This window comes from Cervus elaphus, chromosome 7 (genome assembly GCF_910594005.1).
Source record: "Cervus elaphus chromosome 7, mCerEla1.1, whole genome shotgun sequence".
Lineage (NCBI taxonomy): Eukaryota > Metazoa > Chordata > Mammalia > Artiodactyla > Cervidae > Cervus > Cervus elaphus.
Genome location: NC_057821.1, coordinates 9,700,787 through 9,725,582, shown reverse-complemented (window position 1 = coordinate 9,725,582; position 24,796 = coordinate 9,700,787). Strand labels below are relative to the sequence as shown.

Genomic DNA, 24,796 nt, shown 5'->3' with positions numbered 1-24,796 from the left:
AAAGTACTTCCTATCATTACTTACAGGATGCAACTCATTCACTTTGAACCCTAGGTGATTTTATTAAAAAACAAAATAGACATTAAATAAGCTAAGCAGTCAGTTCAAGAAACTAGCAGAAAAACAACAGGGTACTCTCAAAATAAAAGGATGAAAATAACAAGGAAAAGGGCAGAAATTAGCAGGGGAAAAGAAAAATGATCAACAGAACCAAAAGTAGGTCATTTTTACTTATCTAATAGACGAACCTCTCACTGAACCCATAAAGGATACAAGAGAGAAGGCAACAAATATATAAGGAATAAAAAAGAAAATAACCACAGATATAACAGAGACTTTTAAATTAAGAGAATGCCATGAAAAGCTGCAAATAAAAAATTTTGAAAACCTTAATAAAAATTTTCTAGGGAAAACAGCTCAGATTTACCTAAGAAAAATTAGAAAACCTATATGTAGATCATTAATGCTTATAGAAATTAAGCAGTAATCACCCCCTGTCTCCAATAGAAAGATCCCAAGATTAGATGGATTTTACCAAAATTTCCAAAAATATATATTCTTATCTTGAACTGTTCTAGAGGAAGGATAACTACACACCTCTTGTAAGGTCAGTATAATCTTATTTCAGCAAACAGCACACTTTTTCTATAAAGGGCCAGATAATAACTACTTCAGTTATAAAAGCCATATGGTCTCTCTCACAAATATGACTCTGCTGTTACAATGTGAACACTCTCATAGACAGTACTTAAATGAATTAACATGGCTATGTTCCAGTAAAACTTAATTTACAGAAACCAGTGGTAGGACAGATTTGGCCTGTGGGCCATAGTTTGCTATGGCCTGAGGAAAGTTATGACCAACCTAGACAGCATATTAAAAAGCAGAGACATTACTTGGTCAACAAAGGTACGTCTAGTCAAGGCTATGGTTTTTCCAGTAGTCATGTATGGATGTGAGAGTTAGACTATAAAGAAAGCTGAGCGCTGAAGAATGATGCTTTTGAACTGTGGTGTTGGAGAAGACTCTTGAGAGAGTCCCTTGGACTGGAAGGAGATCCAATCAGTCCATCTTAAAGGAGCTCAGCCCTGGGTGTTTATTGGAAGGACTGATTTTGAAGCTGAAACTCCAATACTTTGGCCACCTGATGCGAAGAGCTGACTCATTGGAAAAGACCATGATGCTGGCGGGAAATACTGAAGGCGAGAGGAGAAGGGGATGACGGAGGATGAGATGGTTGGATGGCATCACCGACTCAATGGACATGGGTTTGGGTAGACTCCGGGAGTTGGTGATGGACAGGGAGGCCTGGCGTGCTGCGGTTCATGGGTCGCAAAGAGTCGGACGACTGAGCGACTGAACTGGAACTGAACTCCTGATCTTGATACTTAGAAAGAAGAGTCAGTTCTCACCTATGAACATGGATGTGAAAATCCTAAGTGAAATAACTGCAGATAGAATCTAATGCTTTGTGAAAGTATCACACAACTCGGTTATCCCAAGAGTACAAGGATAGTTCAGGCTTGGGAAGTATGTTTCTGTGATTTATTTCATTGAGATTAAAATAGATAAAATCACCATACCAGTCAATGAAGAAAAATTGTTTATTAAAATTCAGTACCCTTTCATCTTAAAAGCTGTAAGCAAACATAAAAGGAATTTCCTTAACTTGATAGAGTAATAAAACCTCCAGCAAACATCGTATTTTTGAAATTTTCAAAGCATCCCCAATGGCAGACAGGAATAAGACAATTATGATTGCTATCATGCTGCCATTTATTATTGAACTGTGGTCCTAGCCACTGCAGTAAGACAAAAGTAAAGAGTCAAAAGGAGGAAGCAAATTACCATTATTTGCAGATGGTCTGATCATTAATTATCAAAAACCAAAGAAACACAACAGAAACTAGTAGAACTAATAAAAGCATTTTTAAAAGTTTCAAGACAGGAGAAGGAAATGGCAACCCATTCCAGTATTTTTGCCTGGAAAATTCCTTGGACAGAAAAGCCTGGTGGGCTGCAGTCCATAGGGTCACATGACTGAGTACGCATGTGTGAGGGGGCTGGAGGTAGATGGGTTGGTAGTAATAAACAGGTAGAACCCCCCCAAAAAAAGTTTCAAGACCAAAGATCAATATGCAGAAACCAGCAGTGTTTCTTTAAACAAGTGGTAATCAACTGGAAAATATGTAACTTGTAAAGACATGTATTACTCACAATAGCAACAGAACTATACTAAAACTGAAATACCTTGCTAATAGAGTGCAGGATCTTTACAATAAAAATAATAAATCGGGGGTGGAGGGCGGAGGCGGGGCCTCCTCCTTCACCTCCTAAAAAAAAAAAAAAAAAAAAATCTTCGTTAAAGGATTTTAAAAGGCACGAATAAATGGATAGAGATAGTCTATTCTTGAATGAAGAAACTAAATATTGTAAAGATGTGTTTTTCTCAAATTAAGCCAAAAATAAAAATAAATATCCCCCAAGAATTTTTCAAAAGATCTGAGAAACTGGTTTTTGAAATTTATGTAGCAGAATAAAGGTACAACTACCTGAATGTTTGTTTCATTATTTTCTTTACTTTTTTGATATTTGAAGTATTTCATTTAGAAGCAAAATTTAAAAATGGGTTGAAATATCACTGGACTTATACTGGCTTCTCATCTACTTCATCTGTCTTCACTGTGTTTCTTTTCTTCTGTACTTGCTAAGTCTCGTGGATACCAGAAAGTTATAGGTATTGAAGACCATATATTTTTTTCATAGGTTTCCTCATGCAGACATTTGCATTAGAGTTGTTGCCCTGAACTCCGTTTAGGCCTGGGCTTATTGCTTTTGATAGAGAAAGATTTTATACTACAGCTCCCTGAGAGTTCAGAAGTTTTCTTTGGAAATATGCAGTTTTCCTCAGAGAACTGCCTTTGAAATCAAGGAGAGTAGCAGAAAGCTTTCGGATACAGGTTCTAGCACACCTGACTAAAAGTGGCTTTAAGAGCAACAGTTATTTTCCTGACGTAAGAAGTCTAGGGGTTGGCTATTACCCTGTTGCTCCAGAAGCTCGGGGATCAGGACTTTGGTTCACTTCTCATTGATTTTCTAGTCCTTTCCCTTAGAATCACAAGATGACGGTTGCAGCTCCAAGTTTCAGATCCGCTCCTGACAAGCAGGGAGGTATAGGGTTTCTTTTTGTACAGCTCTTCTTATCATGATGGGGAATCCTTCCGAGACGCCTCTGAGAAACGTTCCTCTCAGGAACCATTGACCCGGAATTGGGTCACACACAGTACCCCTAAACCTGTCACTGCAGAGGGCGGCAGACCTCCCTTTGTGGTTCAGGTGTGCCAAAGTTCTCACCTGAACAGAATCTGGGTCTTACTGGCAGCAGGGAGGAAGGGAGAATGCTTGTGGGCTAGATAGCCATCTGTCTGCCACAGTGTCCACCTGAGTGTGAAAAATTGGTTTCAGAAGGTGATGGTACACTTTATGCCCATCCAAACTAAGCACAAAGCCAGGAATCTTTGTGATGGGCCACCATTTTAGGGGAGGTTCAAAGGCCCATCGAGGGGAACTTCTCAATGGCTCTGTGGTAAAGAATCCACCTGCAACGCAGGAGACATAGAAGATGCCAGTTCGATCCCTGGGTCGGGAAAATCCCCTGGAGGAGGAAATGGCAACCCACTCCAATGTTCTTGCCTGGAGAGTCCCATGGACAGAGAAACCTGGAGGGCTGCAGTCCAGGGGATCACGGAGAGTCAGTCACGACTGAGTGTGCGCACGCAGAATGTAGACTTCAGAGGCCCAGTATATCAGTTCCTCTGCCGGGGCCTCAAGTACACCCCCTGGAGACTGAGGGAAGGACAAGACACTGAAGTGTCCCTTGCCATTCCAGCCCTTTCCAGTAAGTACTTCCAATCCCAGTAACACACTGCCAAAGGAAAAAATACATTTGCATTTTTTTCCTTTTTAAAAAGTAGACAGTTGCTCAATTAATTTATGTTAACTAGAGCTCAAAAGTGTTAGAATTGATATTGTATACTTTGAAGTTCGAGAGACCACTCACCTGCATGTGGTTGGTTGAATAATAAAGGGCAGAGGTTACTTTATTTGAAATTCTTACTACTGGCTAAGATGGACTTCTAAATAAAGACTTCTCTGGATTAGGGGCTTTTGACAGTACTGATTGAAATAGTAACTGCTTTCATATGATTATGAGAAAAACAGGCTATACCAGCACTGTGACTGGACCAAGCTTACATATACCCTGAATCAAGTCTTAGCCCCAAATGTCTGAGCCAAATATCTGTCAGATGTGATCCTGACACCTATCCTGACCTGCATGCAAGAATCATGTGAGAGATAAAAATATCTCTGTCCAGTTGCTTGTGGCAGCATTTGAGAGAGCTAGGATATGAAAGTGGGACTGTGGAAGGTTGTTGAAAAAGTAAAATGGTTACAGTAAATGCTGCCTCTAAGAACCTTTGCCTCTGCGGAATCTTCCTTTTCCCAGCACTGTGGTTTTGAAGAACCAAAATCCTATTCTTACAAAAGAAGAGCCTCCTCTTGAGAAAACTGCTAAAGCCAGATTTTAAAAACTGATAAATATAGGAACATTTCTTTGCTTTTAATGTAGATAATACTGTAGATAAGGTTGAATCACCTTAGATGGAATTCCCCCAAGTAGATCTCCTGAGTATTAGAATAAAACTTGAAAGAAACATTTAAGGAACAAATAAAACTATTGTTGATTTGAAGTAGTTAATTAGACTAATTAGAAGTGAAAATATATGCCACTGAATTTCATTGTACAGATGACAGCATTATTTGATTTGCATTAGACTATAAAAATGCATCTATTTCATTAAGAAAAAAAATGCTTTTATATTTTTTCCTAACTGCCTCTAACACAGAGTAAATAAATCATAGAAACATGTTGGTGTTGAATGCAGAAATTACTATAATTAAAAGTTTTAAATAAATTGTATGTATTATCATAATATTAAGATGATTTATGCCCTTAAAATTTGGAGAGTATTTCCTTTTCTGTACTTTGTTTTCGTTAAGAAGAATAAATAATTGAACAGTGACTGCTGAAAAGACCTCTTTTCCACTTTGCAGAAGAGAAATGTGCATGATGTTCTGTGAACCTCTAGCTTGAGCTGCCCCCTTCCCAGCCTGCATTGGGCCTGCCTCCCCTGTGGCCTGGCAGCTCTGCTCCCGGGCCCTGTCAGGGGAGGCCTGTGGCAGGTGACAGATGACTCCTCTCAGGAGCTGATCTGAGTGCGTTCAGGTGGCCCCAGACCAGAGACCAGCGCTGGCTTTCCAGATGAGCATGGCCTACCCGCTCGTCCCACTTGTCCAGGCAGCTACACTGGTTAGTTCATGCAGTCCAGCCTAGCTAGTCTTAGCTGGCTGTGGAGTGCAATTATTTCTGAAAATGTAGAAAAGCAGTTTAAATAAGAAAACGTACACATTTGCATTCAAGTAGACCAAAAGCCACATGGGGAAAGAATGGATAAAGAAACAAGCATGTTGGCAAGAGAAAGGAAAATAATTTGTTGACAGATAATTAGCAAAAATTAATTTAAAAATATAGCTAACCCAGGAATCTAGGCCTTTGAATTGGCTTCTATTGTTTCTATTATTAAATATCTCTAAAGAACTTCTGGAGAACATATTCAAAATTTTTGTTCATTCTGTACAAACATACTGAGCACCTGCTGTCTTTAGAAAGTATATTTGCCTTACTTTTTTTAATGTACAAAATAACATGGCAGTTGTAGTAAAAAACAAGTTACTGCATCCCCCATGCATTTCCAAAAAGCTAAAAAGACATAGCCTGACCCAAAAGCAAAGTGGATGCCTCTATAGATCAGAAACAGAGCAGAATTGCAGAAGAGCAGAGGAAAGTTGCAGCCTGCATGGCCTTGGTTGGCTGGTGGTTGACGCCCTTGGAGTAAAGGGGAGGTCAGGTGCCTGATGGGAAGGCCACGAGGAGCTGAGACTTGGCCAGGTATGGGCCCAGCTAGGGAGAGGACACAGCCCCAGCACGCAGTGAGGGTGGGGCCGTCTCTGCAGCGCCCCCTGTATTCCCTTGGAGTAGGAGCCCTACCCTGTCACTCTGGAGAGCCTCTGACAGCAACACCACAAATAAGCCCTTCACCAGTTGGAACGTGAATTATTTACTAACTTCAGGTGAAGTGAATGTTATAGCATGACCTGATAAAGAACTTAAATATGTTCAGGATGCTCAAAAAAATAAAGCAATAACTTCTATTTTAAAAGAACAAAAAAAATAATGGAAACAAAGGTGTCCATAATGGAAACAGGTAGATATACATAAATATGAAAAATATCAAATAAAAAATGGACTAGAAATAGATAACTTTATCCAGGATATGGTTGAAAAGTAAATTAGTAAATTGGAATATATCGAAAAGTTCAGCTATAATGCATCAGAAAGACACAGATCTTAAAATAAAAATACCAGAAGACTGATGGGATCAACACTGTATTTACTACAGAAGCCTGGTCACTGTGTAAAGTTGCCCTCTCCCCGTCATTCTCTATCACATGCTTTGTGCACTCCTGTCACAGGGCTGGTGATTTAGCAGGATTACCAGGACTGTGTTTCGCTGACTCCCCTCTCTGCTCTGCTCCTGCTGGGCGCTGGGCTCTTCTCGGGACGTGCAGTGTACAGACAGCCAAGAACAAGTCAGATAAGGGTCTTAGTCTCATGCAACTGGAGTTCTCGCCTGTTCATCACTGTACCTCTGGCATCTGCACCACTGTTTGGCTCAGATTAGGCATTCCGTTTATATTGGTGAATGAATGGGTAAATGACCGAAGTCCTTCCCACCTCAGAGTATCTTTGGTATGGCTGTGGCCTCGATCGTTGTGCTCTGTTTGGCCAGCTGTGCAGCGGTGAGAGACCTGGAGAGGAGAGGAGGGCTTTCTCCCCAAGCATACCCTGCTCTTTCCAGTCTGTTACCAGAGAACACGCTGTTAGGACTCCCACAGACCTGGAGTCCACCTGAGCTGTGTCCTCTTGCTTCTTACTTCTGTTGTACAATTTACTTCTGTTTTACAGATTAGTATAGAAGATTCAGAATGAGACCAGCACTGTAAGCAATGTCAATGCACACATTTTTCTTTTTTCTTTTTCAGGCTGGAGTAAAAGGGACATTGGGAAGATTAGTTGGAGTTTTTGAGGTGAGTCTGTTAAAATCTTTGGTGCAATTGGTATTATATTAATAACCACATATATCTTGACCTTAGACCATTCAGACTTCTGTAACAAAGATACCAGAAATCGGGTGGTTTATAAACAATAGAAATTGATTCCTAGGAAGTCCAAGATAAAGGTGCGCGCAGGTTCAGTGTCTGGTGAGGACCCCCTTCCTGGTTGATAGACAGCTGTTTCTCTATGTTTTTGCATGGCAGAGAAGGGACCAAACATCTCTAGGGTTTCTTTTATAAGAACACTAATTCCATTCATGAGGGTCATCTGTCATAACCCAGTCACCTCCCTCTGTCCCCACTTTCTGATACCATTACCTTGGGGGTTAGGATTTCAACATGAAATTGGGGTGGGGTTAGCAGGGACATAAACACTGTCCATTGCTGTCCTTTTTTTTTTTGGCCATGTGGGATCTTAGTTCCCTGATCAGGGATCAAGCCTGTACCCCCTGCACTGGGAATTCAGAGTCTTAACCACTGGACCGCCACAGAAGTCCCCATTACAGCCTTCATCTGGGAAAGATGCCATCTTTGTTTCGCCAAGTTTTCAAAACAGTGCAGCACCAGGAGAGAATACTGTGCTTTCTTTTTTAAAATCCCATTAATCTCTTCGTACAGCTAGAATTATTTGTAAAGAATTGTTTTCCCCATCTCTACCTCTCTTCCTCTCCTCCCAAGATGTGAGAAGGGGTGGATAAGTGAGGAGGAGACAGGAGAAATAGGAGATGAGCAGCTGCAGAAGAGACTGACAAGCACTTACACTGGAGTAGGCATTTGGAGAAAGTCGGAAATCAGGGGATAAAGATGAGCAGGGCTGATAGGAGGAGGGGCCATGTGAGGTAATCCGCTCGCTTGCGTGAATGGGCCCTCCGCCCATCACAGTCTCTTATTTTTCCTGCTGTGCTAGCTAGTTAAATGGGCTTCATATCTTTATCTCAAGAGGTCCCCGATCCTTTTCTCAGTATTTTTGAGAAGTTGCTCTTTAGGGAAGAAGAAGGAAAAACCAGGGTAAAGCCTTGGCTTTGGAAGCCCAGCCAAAGAGCTCACCCTCTGATTCAAGTGTGGCATGTTTTAAGTAGGCCAGCTGGCGCTATTCCATATCTGATTGTCGGATGACAAAAGTAAAAGGAGTCCTTGGATCTGAGCTCTCTGGACATATGCAGTAGAGTGTTTCATTTATGTAATCTCAGCTCTCTAAGGAAAAACTCTCTGTCCCTCTCTTTTTGCCCTTCAGAACCAGGAGAGGAAGCATAGAACGTATGTCTATGTGCTCATTGTCACAGAAGTGCTGGAAGACTGGGAAGACTCAGTCAGCATTGGTAAGTTGTCCCCAGATGGCCTCTCAAGAGCTTTCACGACCAGCCTTGGCCACACTGCAGCTCTTTACCCAGAACCACAGACGAGAGCCTGATAAAGAAATAACAGCAGGATGTGTTTAAATAAGCATGTCTGTTTTTGAACTTGTGAAAAGTACTATTATATTTTTAAAATGTTTAAAAGGAAACTGAAGTTGGATGCATAGTCAACAATTAGAGACAAGGCCCATAAAAATAAAACCAGAATTGGATTTTTCTAAAACCAAATTGGATCCTCCCAAGCAGATGTTAATCATGGCCTCTACGTTGCTAGGCCTGCTGCTGGGCCACCGACCCCCAGCAGGACTGCAGCTGTTCATACTGTTGGAGGGAACTGTGACTTCAGTGGTGTGAGCCCTCCCTGCAGAGCTGTGTAGTAGGGGCAGGGTGGTGGGAGTAGCTGGGAACTGCTGGTTGCATTCGTGTTACCCTTGAGGTAAACGCGCCTTTTCTCCTAAGAAGCCATTTTCAGTGATCCCAGGTCAGTTGTGTGTATATATATCTTTTGACCTAAAAAGTGAGATGATTTAATGATTAGTTCATGGTTTTAATCTTTGTGCTCTGAAGGGAAAGCGTAGAAAAACATAAAATTAATTTAATTTCTGTTATAAATTTGGCAAATAGAATTTACTTATCAGAACCTCTCGATTGTTAGTATGTGCTTCGTCATCGTACCTCTCAGCACTGTTGATCTGTACATTTCACGGCCTTTCAGTTTTTAGTTGCTTTGTATTTGATAAGAGTGCAGTAAGCTTAAGTATAAATTTGGTGAGGGGGTATTAAAAATAGACTCCTTGATAGGTGGTGCTGGGGCCAGAGATGAGTGTGGTGTGGCAGGCCCTGTCCTCAGACTGCTCTGTTGGGTCAGAGTTGTACACTTGTGATGCTGATTTTTAAGGTGCCATTGCTCTGTTAACATCCAAACAAGCCCGTCACCTGTACTCCTACTGCTGAGAATTGACCCTAATGAAACTATCTAAAATATGTTTTAGATAGCTAACAGGGAATAAGCCTGTTAGCTTTCTTCACATAAGCCATTTTCAGGTGAAAATTTGGGTCTTAAAATATACAGGTCAGTGAATGACAAGTGATCCAAGGTCCATTCATCTGATGGAATGTTAGGCAGGTCTTAAACACATACTTAAGAAAGCTGTGTACCATGGAGAAGTGCTTATGAGATTGAGTAGGTGAATGAAAACAGGATATAGAATTATGTGTATACTAATTAAGACTACATCAAAACAGGAATTTGAAATGAAAACAAAGATGAGGTACTGGTTTTCACCTAAAGAATCGGCAGTGACAGACAACAGTTAACAGTGCTGGCAGGAATGTGGTGAAACGGACATTCCAGCACAGAAGCAGGATTGTGGGTCAGCACATCCTTTCTGGAAGGCTGCTTGGCAGTGCATATCACTAGCCATATAAGGTTCAGATTTTTAAAATTGTAGCATTCTTTATAATAATTAAAATAGCAGGCTATTGATGTCCAGTGGCGGAGAAATCGTTAAGTGAATAATGTTACATCCATGCTAGACGGTGTAACACAACCACTATGTGTCCTGCTAAGAATGCTTAAGCAGCAGTGTGAAGCGGAAAAGCAGCTGCCACAACAACAATGCATTGTCTTACAGCAGGTACTCTGTGCCAAGTGTTGTTCAAATGCTTGACGTGTTACCCTCACAACAGACTTGTGATATAAGTCCTGTTTACTGTGTCTGTTTTAGAGAGGAGGAACGAGGGGCGCAGAGAGGTTCAGTAATTTGCCCAAGCCTGCGTAGCTTATTAGAGCCTTTGACGTGCCTGGAGCCCAGCAGATTAGCATCAGTGTCCATGTTCCCAACAGCAGCACTCTGTCAGGGCCTCCGAGGAATTCGGAGCACCTTAAAGCATGATCCCAATTATAATTGTTGAGATAGCTGTGTCTTTTTCAAATAAGGTGAAAGATAAGCAAATGCACTAAGGTATTAAGAATAGTTACTTCTAGTTTGTAAGATTACAGGTAATTATCTTGTTCTTTATGCTTGCTTCTGTTTTTCCCAGTTTTAACCAGTGATCTTTTGTTAGCTTTGTCAGAGAAAAAATAATAAAGGATTTTAAAACATGCATTTGAAAAAATTTTTGAAATACACTGAAAAGTTAATAGTGATTGTGTTGAGATTATATTTTCCTCTTTTTAGGAAAATATTTTCTTTACTGCAGATACATCGCTCTTTTTATTTATTTTTGGCCGCTCTGGGTCTTTGCTGCTGCGCCCAGGCTTTTTCTGGTTGCAGCGAGCGGGGACTCCTCTGCGTTGCTGTGCTTGGGCATCTCACTGTGGTGTCTCCTCTTGTTGTGAGCATAGGCTTCAGGCACTTGGGCTTAGTAGTTGTGGCTCACAGGCTTAGTTGCTTTGCGGCATGTGGAATCTTCCTGGACCAGGTATCAAACCTGTATTCCCCTCATTGGGAGGCAATTCTTACCCTCTGTACTACCAAGAAAGTCCACCCCCCCCTTTTTTTTCCCCAACTACCCTTTTAGCATCTTTTTTTTTTTTTTCTTTTAGTTATTTCTACTTGGCTGTGTCGAGTCTTAGTTGCATCAGTTGGGATCTTTATTGTGGCACCCAGGCGCTCTGGTTGTGGTGCTTGGGCTCAGTTGCTCCTTGGCGTGTGGGATCTTAGTTCCCCTATCAGGGATCACACTCGTGTCCCTTGCATTGCAAGGTGGATTCTTTTTTTTTTTTTTTGCAAGGTGGATTCTTAACCAGTAGACGATCACAGAAACCCCAGATGTATCACTACTAGACGGGATTTTTAAAATAAATACCTGGTTACAGGTCAGCCATCCCAGTAATTCTGGAAGCTGCATCAGCTTCATGTCTATATTTGCGGGAGATGGGAATGCTGGCTGGGCTTCAGGCACGTATGTGTCAGCCACGGAAGGTCAGAGGCCCAGGAGCTGGAGAAGAAACAGCTAGCAGTGGTTCTTTCACACTTTCACAAGTTTCACACCGATACTCTCAGTTCTTCAGTTTTCAGATTTCTTACCTATTTTCTGCATTAGGCATTTGTATAGTATTTGACACATACAAAGTGTGCTTCCATCACCCTTGTTAGAAAAGAATATAAGAAAAATATATTTATTAAATGTTGATAACTATCGTGGCTATTTTGTCCTGTGTAGAAATATCAGTCAATGATAAAGAAAATGAACACTAAAAAAAAAAAGAAAAGAAAATGAACACTAAACATTCATGGGAAGGACTGAAGTTGAAGCTGAAGCTCCAATACTTCGGCCACCTGATGGTGGTGGTGGTGGTTGGTGGTGGTTTAGTTGCTAAGTCGTGTCCGACTCTTGTGACCCCATGGACTGTAACCCACCAGGGTCCTCTGTCCATGGGATTTTCCAGGCAAGAATACTGGAGTGGATTGCCATTTCCTTCTCCAGGGGATCTTCCTGACCAAGGAGTCGATCCTGGGTCTCCTGCATTGTAGGTAGATTCTTTACTGACTGAGCTATGATGGAGGTTACCTGATGAGAAGAGCTGCTGCTGCTGCTAAGTCACTTCAGTCATGTCTGACTCTGTGCGACCCCATAGATGGCAGCCCACCAGGCTCCCCTGTCTCTGGGATTCTCCAGGCAAGAACACTGGAGTGGGTTGCCATTTCCTTCTCCAGGGGATCTTCCCGACCCAGGAATCAATCCCAGGTCTCCTGCATTGCAGGCAGATTCTTAACCTACTGAGCTGTGATGGAGGTCACCTGATGAGAAGAGGTCATTTCATTGGAAATGACCCTGCTGCTGGGAAAGATCGAAGGCACGAGGAGAAGGGAGCAACAGGATGAGATACGGTTGGATGGCGTCACCGACTGAATGGACATGAGTTTGAGCGAGCTCTAGGAAGTGGTGAAATACAGAGCAGCCTGGCATGCTGCCGTTCGTGGGGCCACAGAGTTGTGCACGACTTAGCACCTGAACGGCAGCAACAACAGAAACATCGAATCACTGTGCTGTGTGCCTGGAACCCCTCTGCCGTGCTGTGGGTCATTTACACTTCAGTTTAGAAAAGGAAGGAAGGGCTTTGCTGGTGGTCTAGCAGTTAGGAATCTGCCTGCCAGTGCAGGCAACATGGGTTTGATCCCTGGTCCAGGAAGATCTCACATACCTTGGAACAGCTAAGTCCATGCGGCACAACTACCGAAGCGTGCATGCCCGAGAGCTCCTGCCGCAAGAGAACTGGCCGCAACGAGAAGCCTGCGCACTGCAGTAGAGTATTGCCCCCGCTGTCTGCACCTAGAGACAGCCCTTACACAGCAACGAGACCCAGTGCAGCCATAAATAAAGAAATAACTTTTTAAAAAGAAAAGAAAGACATTAACAACAGTAGTTCCTGTGGGTTGTTTTCCTGTGTTTTCTCAAAAGTTACAGGATCAGAAACCTGCTGCTGCTTCCCTTTTGTACTAATTTCTTTTACTCTCTGCCTCCACAGGAAGGAAGCGGGAATGGTTTAAAATAGAAGATGCGATAAAAGTGCTGCAGTGTCACAAACCGGTGCAGGCGTCATATTTTGAAACGTTGAGGCAAGGCTACTCAGCCAACAACGGCACCCCGCTCGTGGCCCCTACATACTCAGTGTCTGCTCAGAGCTCGATGCAGGGCATCAGATGACTGAAGATTCCTGTAAGAGAAGTGAAGATTGGAAAGGAGACTGAAGTGCAGGTCTTCCCTCTCACCCTTGCTCTTTCACCTCTCCTCACAGGCCTCCTCTTTCAAATAAGGCGTGACGGGCAGCAGAGAAAGGGTTTATTGATAATGTTGCTGTTTGGTGTTAAGTGATGGGGCTTTTTCTTCTCTTTTTATTGAGGGGGTGGGGGTTGGGTATGTAATTTGTAAGTACTTTTGTGCATGATCTGTCTCTCCCTTTTCACACCCCTACAACTCTCTAAAGAGGCAAACAGCCTTCCCTCTGCCTTGGATTCTGAAGTGTTCCTGTTTGTCTCATCCCAGCCCTGGCCAGATTTTTTTTTTTTTTTAAATTAAAAGATATCCAATATGAGATGAAACCTTTCAAGAATTTGTCCCATGACGTGCTGTTCAGTCCAGTAGGTTGGTCACTTTCACTGCAGGATGCATTTATCTACACATTATATACTGGACATATAATATGTAAATAAATGACTTTTAGAAAAGGCATTTGTTTTAACTTTTCAAGGTTTTGTTTTTCAAATTTGGGGTGTTTCTAAGTGGAGAGCCTCACAATTCATTTGCTTTTTCATTTTTGATGCTAGTGGCTAGGTGAGTTTCCCCACCCTCTCCTATACCTCTCCTCACCGGTGTAGTTACCTACCGTCTGGGAAGGGTTTAGCTACTTCATAGTGCTCCCAGGACTCATGCCTTCTCTTCTCAAAGCTGTGTTTCCACGCCAAGAAAGAAACAGGAAGAAACCTATTTTCTTTTTTATTACCAAGCCAGGAGCAAATGGCCTCAGCTCAGACCCGGAGAAACAATGCTAGAAATTGAATTCCTCCCTACGTGTCGACAATAGGGATTTGAACTGGATTCTTGGGATTACTATCAAAAAAACTGGAGCGTCGAGCACTGTTTCTCTCCTGCTGGTTTGGAGTGTTTTCCATAATGCTACTCACCGCCGACAGCGGCCCCTCCCCGTGCGTCCATGCCTTACAGCGCGGAGCTGGGCCTCGTCCTGCGCCCCGAAGCGCCCGGCTGTGCTCAGCAGCTGCGGCTGCGCAGTCCTGTCCCGTTCTGGGCAACCACGTTACGTTCCTGAGAAGTACACAGGAGGGAAATGCAGATGTTTGCTTGTCTTTGTAATGTTATAGCACTTGTAATTGCACCATGGAGCATGCTCAGAAATATTAAATTTATCTCCCACCAGGATGTGAAAGGTCCATCGTCTGCTGAGAAGTGGTACAGGAGAATGCTTAATCATTTACTAGAACGGCTACATAATGCATTGGCTCACTGCAGACTGTCTTGTTGGTTTTTGATACTGGTTGGATGCTGGCTTCATTTGCCAATTGTGTTGTTTAGCAGATAAGTGCACAGAAAAGGGTCTAGAGACTGGGGGTGGAGCGGGGGGACCCTGATCAATCCCTGGCTTTGGGACAGGAGTTTGTTGCTAAACTGTTAGTGGCATCTCCTTTGTCAAAACACAGCCGAGATGTGAAATTAAAATCGTAGTTCTCTTTATTTAAAAAGTCTAATAAATACTCAAACTTTGAAAAACTTTTGCTCTTCCCTCCCGCTAAAAGAAATGTGTGTATCTGGTAGGCCTGGTCATTTAATGTTCAATGTTTTGGGGAATGTCAGTTGAACTTTAATTTGCTATCAATTCTTGGTTTGCATCTTCTCTCCCAGTCTTAAAACACAGAGCCAAAAAGCGGGGCTGGCGGTTTCCTTAGCACCACTCTACCTCTGGGAAAGGAATCCTGTCCCCACGGAAGGGTCCCAGTGGATAGAAAGCACTATGGGATTTGAGTCTAAATGCCAACTCACTGTCCACGTGTTCTACTTGAAATGAACACACTGCTGCTTATCACCTGATTTAGAGCAGTCTGGGGTTCTGTCCAAATAAATAAAGGGGACTGTGAAATAAATTCAACTAAGCACTAAATGGAATCCCCAAAACACAGTCTTCCAAATAAGTTCTGCCTTTATGATACAGAAGTGCTTTGCAGGAAAACAATCAGTACTCCTGAAATAGGAACTGCCGTGTTAGTATTAATAATAATTTGTGCGTTTTTAGTGATCTGAAGTTTTCACTGGGCTGGTGTAATAATACACTACCCTACAAAATCCGGTTTGGATTGTTGTTGGTGTCTTTGGGTCAGGAACATGAACTGTGCCAAGAAGTATTTTTCAGTCATGAATGGATCCCATTAATGCAGTTAACTGGAGAGATTGTGCTGCTGCTTCCTCAACTGACAAAAGGAGGCTTTGTCCAACACCAGAATTGTTGAAACTGGTGCTTTTGTCTGTTGCACTGGGACTCTGATGATAGGGGCTTGGTGTTTTTCCCTCCCTGGCACCGTCAGCACCATGGCTGTCTCCTGATGTGTAGTTACAGCCCTGTCGTGAGAGATCACTTGGACGCATGGTTGCAGGAGCCTTTCTGTCTCCCCCAAGAAAACTGAAAACAGAGAAAAGCTCCAGGTTTACCTTACTTGCAGAATGTTCCAACAACACTGATTTGCCATTAATTCTGCAAGTACTCACCTTCTTCAGGCTTGGCAGAAACAGGTTCCTTTCTGTGTTCAGGGCAGACATAAAGTCTTTTTCTTACAGTGAACGGACATGTCTTAGAGTCTGGCTACTACTGGAGTGTCCATTGGAGTCCACCATACTCAAGATGGAGAAAGATAGTGATAGAATTTTTAAAATTTAAATTTGTTCATAATTTGAAGCCCTTGGGGAAACATCAGTGAGACCATGACATTTTTTTTTTTTTTTTTCCATTTGGAACAAGACTCTGTGTCTGTGTGTGTAAGAGAGAAAGAGAAGGACTACCAGGGGTCAGCCACGTTGGGTTTTCTGTAGCCTCTAGGACAGTGCAGCCCATGAAACAGAAGTCTTGATTTTTCTCACTGCAAACATCACAGGATGGAAAAGTTGCAGGATTGACTGCGGTTTTTACAAATGTCTGCTGCCCTATCCGCCCTGTGTGAAGAGGGCTCCCGCACTGCGGGGTCTGAGCCAAGGCCATCTGGAGGGGTCAGAGGTGGGGGAGTATCACCTGCTGGAGGCTCAGCAAGGCCTGGGAGGTAGCTTGGCCACAGGGCTTCCGCCCCATGCATTTCATTGTGAGAGCTGCGGGAAGGGAGGCCCCAAGTCCTCGCTGCCGGCAGCCTCAGGTGAGTAGAGAGGGTCGCTGCCCTCTGAGAGTGTTTGCAGTTTTTTGTACTCCTGTTGCTACATAGTCAAGTTGCTTCATGGCAGAGAAATAGTTTCTGTTTCTATGTTAGGAGTCAGCCCATGTAAAGTCTCTCAGACTTGCTTAGAAGAAGACACCCTGAATTCTAGAAGGAAAAGTTCCCCACAAAACCACGCTTCCTCTTCCCCTTTCTCTTCTCCAGTACAGTGCTCACTGGGGGCTGCTTCTAAACCTCCTCAGCCAGAGGGGTCTTCTGTTGAACCTGGGTGTGCGTTTCACATTTAGCATGTTTGTCATTCCCATCCAGTGCTGTGTTAACACCTTTGTTCATCTCCCCTCCTGATCTTTTTTTCTTAAACAGCTTAGCCTGAGCCATATTTTGTTTGTTTAGTTTAGTTTACAAAAAGGATTTAATAACCACAATGTAATTTTTGTCACCACTGTATGATTTTTTAATATTTCCGAAGTGTTCTCGAAGCCCATCCTAGTTAACAGTGGATTAAGAACTAGAAGAAATAACCTGGAGAAATCTCCACATTGGGGTAAATTTTTGCTTAGAGAGAAGAGTTAGATAGTATAGCTTCATCTTGACCCCAAATACAGGCACATCCACTTCTTTTCAAAAATTAGGAGACATGCAGGACAGTCAACTCATGCAGTTCTAGGGAGAGGAGATTGTTTGGGATTCAGTGATGCAGGTGGCTCCTTGGGTTCTTGTTCTTGAACACTCTAAAAGAAGTCAGTCCTGAGGCTGTGCGGTGCGTACTGCCCAATTGGGGTGGGAGTTGTTGCTTCCGAGCCCTGATGGGTCGGAGCCTATTTCCACAAGGCTGTGCAGCCTTTGACCTTAGTGGTCCCAGCCTTGCTCCATCAGGGCACCCGCTTCACCTGGCATAGGTGGGAAAGTTCCCCAGAGTCAGTCTCTGTGCTCTGGGGTGAGCTTGTCACAGAGTCCACACCATCCCCAAGAGCTGTGTTTTCCGTGTCACCTTAGATGTCACCTAAAGCAGTGAGACATTCTAGATTTTCAAGTAAATTGTTAATTGCCAAACACTGCAGTCTTTAGACTATACTACATCCTGTGAGGTCATCACAAGTCCTGGGAATCTGGAGATTTTAGGCAGACTCTCCTTGGGAGGCCAGGAGCCTTCCACTTCTGCCTCTGAAAGGGCAGCTTCACACTCTGACAATGTTTTTGCATTAGTTTGATAACCTTTCAGGATGGGGAATGCCTAGTCAGGTCATCTGAAAAAATGATACCTCCCACCTTCAGATTAGTGCAATTGTTGTCCTCCTACTGCTACTGCTAAGTCACTTGAGTCGTGTCCGACTCTGTGTGACCCCATCCCTTAAAAATTAATAAATACAGAAAGAATCCCAATTGGTGTTGATTCTAACAGACTACTTGAGCTGAGGCCAGCAGTCACATGATTGATCTCACGTGTCCCTGCAACATGAAGCTTTGGAGTGAAAAGACATGTCTCTCCCCTAAAGCTTTGTTTATCGTGAGGATTTGTGAGCCTGAGCTTGTCTTAGAGAATGAGACTGTCCATATGGCAAGGGGAGCGCACAGGAAAGCCGCCTTGACTCAGAACTGAGCACCCCAGGAGGGCCTCTGCAGAAGAGGGAAGTGCGTTTGGCTGAAAAAGCAAGGTTAATATCTAGGAGGTGGCGAGTCACTGCTTCTGTTCCTCTCATCAGGTGTTTAGTTAAATAGGTTTCCTTCGGTTTACATTCCCAGTTCTTAACCTCAAACAGGGGCCAATAGAACAGCAAAAAAAGGCATTTAACCCCCTGGAGATAGGCTCTAAAAGATACAGAGGCAGCTGTCTTGTCATTTCCAGGTTCATCTCCATTTCAATGTGCTACCCATCCTCCCACCACTACTGCCGCCAGGCCAGAGGTGAAATTCTATTAATCCTTGAGTTGGGGAACATAAATTCTGGTCTGGAACACTTACCTACTAAATGGCTCACCATCTGTGAACTGTTATCTGTAGGATGAATCTTTCAGGGAGCTTTCCAACAACACAGTAACATCGCCCTTCCTGCCTCCTCCAAGCAGGCATTAAGATCAAAACCGTAAGGCTTTGGAACTCCTCAGGAAAAAGGCAAGATGCCCCAGTCCTGATGCTGGGCCTTGAGACCGGACTCTCGACTGTAGAGTGGGGTAAGTGGCTCACCTTTAGGAAGTCATTTCTCCAGTGAGGTTGACTGTAGGTTCCTGCAGGAAGTGATACTGACATGAGCCCAGCCTTCTGAACACCCTTGTGCTAATTAGAGCAGCAGTAGATGCATGTAGCCTCTTGCACCTCATTTCTGTCCCACTGGGTAGAAAACAGCGTTTCAGGGTTAAGGCTTGGTCTTGCATAACAGATATAACTTATGCCAGGGAACATACAGGCTGACTATGGAGACGCCCAGAACCAGAACAGGTAGGCCTGCTCCACCTAGGGTCACCACGGGGGCCTGGCTGACGTTAGGGTCTTGGGGAGCTTCCAGAGCTCTGAGGGGCGGCGAGGACATTGAGGGCCTTCTCTTGGCCAGCAGGCAGCTCGTGCTCCTGCCGAGGATGAGAAGGATGTGGAAGGGAGGGGCAGGTGTCTCAGCCACGTGCACGGACACAGACTTGCCTCTTGGCCTCCTCCCACATGACTCAGAACCCAAAGGGACTTTCTCCAAAACCTCCGTTAGCCAGATCCTCTGCTGCTCTGTCAGCCTCTGAGAACCTGCTCCTGTCACTCACCTGTGCGTGGACACAGGTGTGCTGCCCAGGCACAGATGCACAAGGCTATTCAGGGCCCAGCAGCCGCATAGTGTTGCATTTCATAGTTAGAAAAACTGGGTCCACTCTGTTGTAAAAGAGACACAGTGTGGGGTGCAGTTTTATACATCAAGTCTGCTTTTATTGTTTCATAGTCTGAAAACATTCAGACTGGTTTATAATTGAACAAAAAGTTGGTGGTTAGAATAAGTAAACTGTCAATACATCTGTCTTAAGAAAGATAACTACCAGTTTGCCATGTGTTTAAGGAGGTAGTAGCATCTAAGGATGTTGTCACAGAAAAGCAGGCATCTCTGACCACCCATTAGTAGCATCTTTATACTTGCTTCTGTGTAAAGAGCCCAGTCTTTAGTTCAGGGACCTTTCTCACATCCTGCCCATTGGCCCCGGCAGGGGATGGGCTTGGAGGAAGCAGTGAGGCCTCAGCCCTATTCTCTGAGCCGCAGAGTATGATCTCAAGCAGCATAAGGCTCATTTGAGGGTTTTCCTAACCATGCTCACCTCCACTCCACTCTTGCTCCCCTTTCGTTGGAAGTGTGCAGTCTAGGTCCAGGTCCAGGTGCAGTCTCCCTTTGGCCAAGTTCAACAGGTATTTCCAAGGAACCCTTTGGATGGAGGCAAAGTAGCCAAGATGTGTTGAGTTTAACTTTTTCTGAAGGACAAAGTGTTTGTCCCTCCCTACTCATGCTTACATATGTTTCATCTGAAGCTTAAATGACCAAGGCTCCAGAACTGAGACAGAGAGCCAGGGACCCCCACACCCAAACCAGACTGTTCTGACCCCACCAGAAGTCTGCTTTTGTCCCCTTCCATCAGGACCACACAGAAAAGCAGACAACTTAGCCTTCCCGGTGATCACTGGTTCCTCAGTGGCCGTTCTGCAGAGTGAGAATGCGTCACCTGCTGAGGAGTGTGCTGAGTATTTGTAGAAGGGGTAGAGAGTGGAAGGACCAATGAGCTGAGCCTCACGTCCTGGGGAAAGGTGGCAGAATAATCTCGAACAAGCCCAACAGAACTGGGGGATCCAAGGAAAGGCGCCTGTTTGGGAGGAGGTTGGTTATAGTCCCTTAACCTCCAGGGACCTGGTGCTGCGTTGTGGAACCGGGCTGTGGGAATATTGCCCTTACCACAATCCCAGTGCGCTCCGGCACCTTGGCGCTCCTGACCCACGGGGGCATGGTCTTGTTTTCCATTTTTTTCATTTCCAAAACAACCTTGCTTGGTATTGTACGGAAAATCACGTTTTCCTCTATACCCGCTCAGAGCTGCCAGGCCAGACATGGCCTCCTCCCAGTCTTTCCACAGCACTTGTGAGGAAGGCCCTCTCAGTGCTCTTAGGGGCCGAGGGGAGGGGGACAGTCCAGAGGAGGTGGAAGGAAACTGAGTTTGCCTGCTTCCCTTTCTCTCGGAGGCCGTTCTTCAGCTTTCTTCACACCTATTTCCTGTGGGTGCAGGCAGTTGCGGAGGAGGGCTGAACAGAGAGTCCAGGTTTGGGTCCAAGACAGGTACTCTGAGATTCGAGTCCCACTCCCCACCCCCTCAGTTAATAACTGGCAAGCCGTGTGTAACCGCCCCCTTACTAAAGTATCCCCCTTGTAATGCCAGCAGCAGAGGACAGCAAAGCCCTCCCCCATAGTCTAGATGGAGCCGTGGTATTACCCCTAAAACCCCACCCCCCACCCCACTCCTTTTGTAAAAACAAATGCTTTAACCTGTGAGTGTGCTGTTCCTTTCTATGTGTTAATCTGTTTTCTTTCCACTTGAACTGTGTGGGAGGGAAGGGCATTGGAATTGTAGGTTGTAATATTGTGCCAATCAATAAAAACCAGTATTTCACACACATCCCTGCTTAATGTCTGGTCTCTTCTTTCTAGAAGTTTTCCTTGAGTCCTTCTCATCAGTCTCATTTTGATCCCCACTCCCCCCTCTGCTGGATTCTTGAGAGTTGCCCCAGAGATCAGAGGTGGTCCCGTGGAAGATTTGCTGTTGAGGGAATTCAAGTGAGGAATGAAGTGAAGCCTGGGCAGGCAGAGAGAGTCAGTGCCAGGGAGTCCCCGGCAGATGCTGTGAGGGGCGTGAGGGGACAGAGGTGAGCCACACCCAGAGGTGTTATCCTGTGTGGAAGCAGGAGTGGTGTGGTGGAGTCAGGAAGGGCTGAAACAGCGTTTTGAAGATGCACGCTGGTAGAACTTGCAGAGAACAGACAGGGTGTTGCCAGGGAGAGAGCAGCATGAAGTGAGCTTTGTCCCCCAGGTCAAAGACAGATGATGGGCATTCAGTTCAGTTCAGTTGCACAGTCGTGTCCGACTCTCTGCGACCCCATGAACCGCAGCACGCCAGGCCTCCCTGTCCATCACCAACTCCCGGAGTTTACCCAAACTCATCTCCATTGTGTCAGTGATGCCATCTAACCATCTCATCCTCTGTCGTCCCCTTCTGCTCCCACCTTCAATCTTTCCTAACATCAGGGTCTTTTTAAATGAGTCAGCTCTTTGCATCAGATGGCCAAAATTTGGAGTTTCAGCTTCAACATCAGTCCTTCCAAGGCATTAGGGGGCCATAATGAAAAATAAAGCATGACGAGACCAAATTAGGGAAAACCCCCAAAAGCCAGGTCTAGGAGTTTGGCTACAGACATGTGAAGTGCTCCTAAGCAGGGCAGTCATGTAGAACCAGCTGTGTTTGAAGAGGCAGCAGGAGAGGTTGGAAAGGAGCTGCCGGAAGCTTATGATGATGCCAGGCCATGCAGACTCGGGGTGGGCCTGGGGATGGGGAAAGGGCTGGTGAAGCAAGAACAAGCCGCATGTCACCATCAGATAAACCCGTTTATCTGCTGAGGGCAGCTGGCGTCTCCGGAAATCTGGTAGCATCACCACTGGCCAAGGTTTGTAAGCCAAGAAACTTGATGTCTGTGTACCCAGAGAGTCACTACCAGGACAAGACTCACATGAATCTAACTCGTAAGAGACTGAGGTGTTGGTGCCTGGATGCCAGTTGGCTCGTTTATATGATGATAAATGTCAAACCAAGTTACCTGAATGCACCAGCTATCTGTAGGTAGCCAGTAATTTGGTTGCTGAATAGTTGTAATCTGATTACTTCATTCAACCACAGGGCAAATTTCCTAACAACTGGTCAGGGTACGTTTTCCTCCTCAGATCCTGATTCTGCAGGCCGCCTTTATCCCATGATGATCACCCTCCCTTCCCCTATCAAAGGAGCCCTTGTTTTGCCAGATTCAGTGTGTGCAGTGAGGGTATGAACTATGAACCACTGATGCAAGTGATAAATGCAGGCAACCACCAAGAGGCCGCCTCTGCTTGGGATCTGGGGAAACACTCCACTTGGCCCACGTCAGGTCTTTTTTTTTTTTTTTTTGCTACAGCAGGTCTTAGTTGTGACATAATGGAATCTTCGTTGTAGCACATGGGCTTGTGCACTGCCCTGCAGTATGTGGGATCTTAGTTCCCTGACCAGGGATCAAACCTGGGTACCCTGCATTGGGAGGTGGATTCTTAACTAGTGGGCCACCGGGGAAGTCCCACGATGGGCCATTCTAAAGGTGACTTGTCCCCATCACATTCACTGCTTGTTGACTGTTCTCTTCATTTTCAGGGTAAATACAAACTTTGGGATTATTTTACTCCAGCCCAGTCTCCTAATAGCCTGCAGGAAAGAGGGCAAGTGAGAGAGGAATCTCAGGAGGCCCCCAAACCTTGAGCATGAGTGACGAGAGGAAATTAACCCAAAGAACACGAACGCAGCTCTGACATCGCTGGAACCAGCACTGGGGATAGCACTGCCCAATGCATCACACTTCTTACGTGCTTTGTTATTGTGAGGTAGCAGCTTTGACCATCCAAGCCAGATTGAGTTGGCAGAATTCCTGACCAAACCCCAGTCAGGCTAGCTCCCATTCTTTCTGGAGACCTGGTAATTGTGCCCAAGAAACTCTGTTGTTATAAACCGTAGAATTGTTTGCTTTCTGGTTTCAGACACATTTGAGATGTGAAAGGTTTATTTTATCTCCTTGGTCTTGTGACACCCAGCTAAGGAGATACGTTAGCATCTGCGGATGCAGCCACGAGGCTCCATGTTCTGTGGCCTGAATACCAGCAATGTGCCCAAGCCAGGACACGCAGTCCTCACGGAGACAGTGGCTTGGGTGACAGATGGCATGAAGTGGAAGAGATGACAGCCTAGGGAGGTAAGCATTTGGGGGTACGGTAAGAGGGGCTGATGGAGAGAGTTTAGGCAGGAGGACCATGGAAGCATGGGATGAGTGAGAGACTCAGGAAAGAGAGACGAGAGGGAAGGCTGTTGGCTGTGACAGAAGGTGTGAGCGTTGAAATTAGACCAGGGGGAGACCTCAGTTCAGCTGTTGACAAGCTCTGTGATCTTGGGTAAGTTACCGTTCCCATTTTTTCCTGTTCAGTTGGGGAGAAGTCTACTTTGTGGGGTTGTCATAAGCATTACATAAGTGAAGGAGTGGGGACTTCTCTGGTGGCCCAGTGGCTGGGACTCCATGCTCCCAATGCAGGGTGCGTGGGTTCGATCCCTGGTCAGGGAACTAAGATCCCATATGCCACAACTAAGACCACGTACAGCCAAATAAATTAATTAAATAATTAAAAGAAATAATGAAGGTATGTATGTGACACCAGAGTTGATATGTGATCATTAGATAGTGGCTGAGAGTGAACACCTCTTTGGGAAATGCCAAGGGCTGTGCTGAGTTCACTAAATAAGACACAGTCACAGTGTAAAGTGACAAATGCAATAGAAGGCAGAGAGAGTGACTAACTCCATCAGAAGAGCCACAATCTGAGAGGATTCACGTGGGGTGAAGGAATTCTCACCAAGAGGACAGCGTGTGCAAGGACACGGCGCTAGGGTAACAGCGAGTTTTCTGGGGCTGGAACGTGATAGCAGTTGTGGGGAGGGAGGGGGGAGGCAGAGGGTGCCATGGGAAAGGTCAGCTGGGGTCAGGTGGCTTGGCTGACAGTTTGGACTTGCCTCCGCATGACTGGGAAGCCAACAAAGGTTTTGAAACAGCAGTGACTGTGTGGGGTTGGGCATTTGGGGAAGATGACACTACTATGTACTGATGCTCCCGGGTTGTGTTCCAGGCCTTCGTGCCAGGCGATGTGTTCACTGCTTCACGTTTCGTCTTTGCTGTCCTTGCACATAGGAGCTTTGATCACCACCTGTGTGTGGTAAAGGAAACGGAGGCCTAGGGACAGTTGGGTTTTTTTAACTTTTTATTCTGTGTTGGGGTATAGCCGATTAAGTGATAGTTTCAGATGAACAGCAAGGTAACTCAGCCAGGCATACACATGTGTCCATTCTCCCCCAAACTCCCCTCCCGTCCAGGCTGCCAGGAAGCATTGAGGAGAGTTCCATGTGCTCTACAGTAGATCCTTGTTGGTTACTTATTTTAAATATAGCAGTGTGTACCTGTCCATTCCCAGCTCCCTAACTATCCCCTCCCCCCATCCTTCCCCCTGGCAACCGTTAAGTTCATTCTCTGTGAGTCTGTTTCTGT

At 44.9% G+C, this 24,796-nt stretch overlaps 1 protein-coding gene across 1 annotated transcript in view; it reads left to right on the top strand.

Moving 5' to 3' along the window:
• The window catches only part of NUDT3 (nudix hydrolase 3), a 113,295-nt gene extending 92,202 nt beyond the window's left edge, over nucleotides 1-21,093 (top strand). The window contains exons 3-5 of the mRNA XM_043907209.1: nucleotides 7,165-7,209; nucleotides 8,471-8,555; nucleotides 13,066-21,093. Of these exons, the coding sequence (XP_043763144.1) occupies nucleotides 7,165-7,209; nucleotides 8,471-8,555; nucleotides 13,066-13,244 (309 nt within the window). The 3' untranslated portion in view covers nucleotides 13,245-21,093. The remainder of the gene's footprint in view (nucleotides 1-7,164; nucleotides 7,210-8,470; nucleotides 8,556-13,065) is intronic.
• The last annotated feature ends 3,703 nt before the right edge of the window (nucleotides 21,094-24,796 follow it).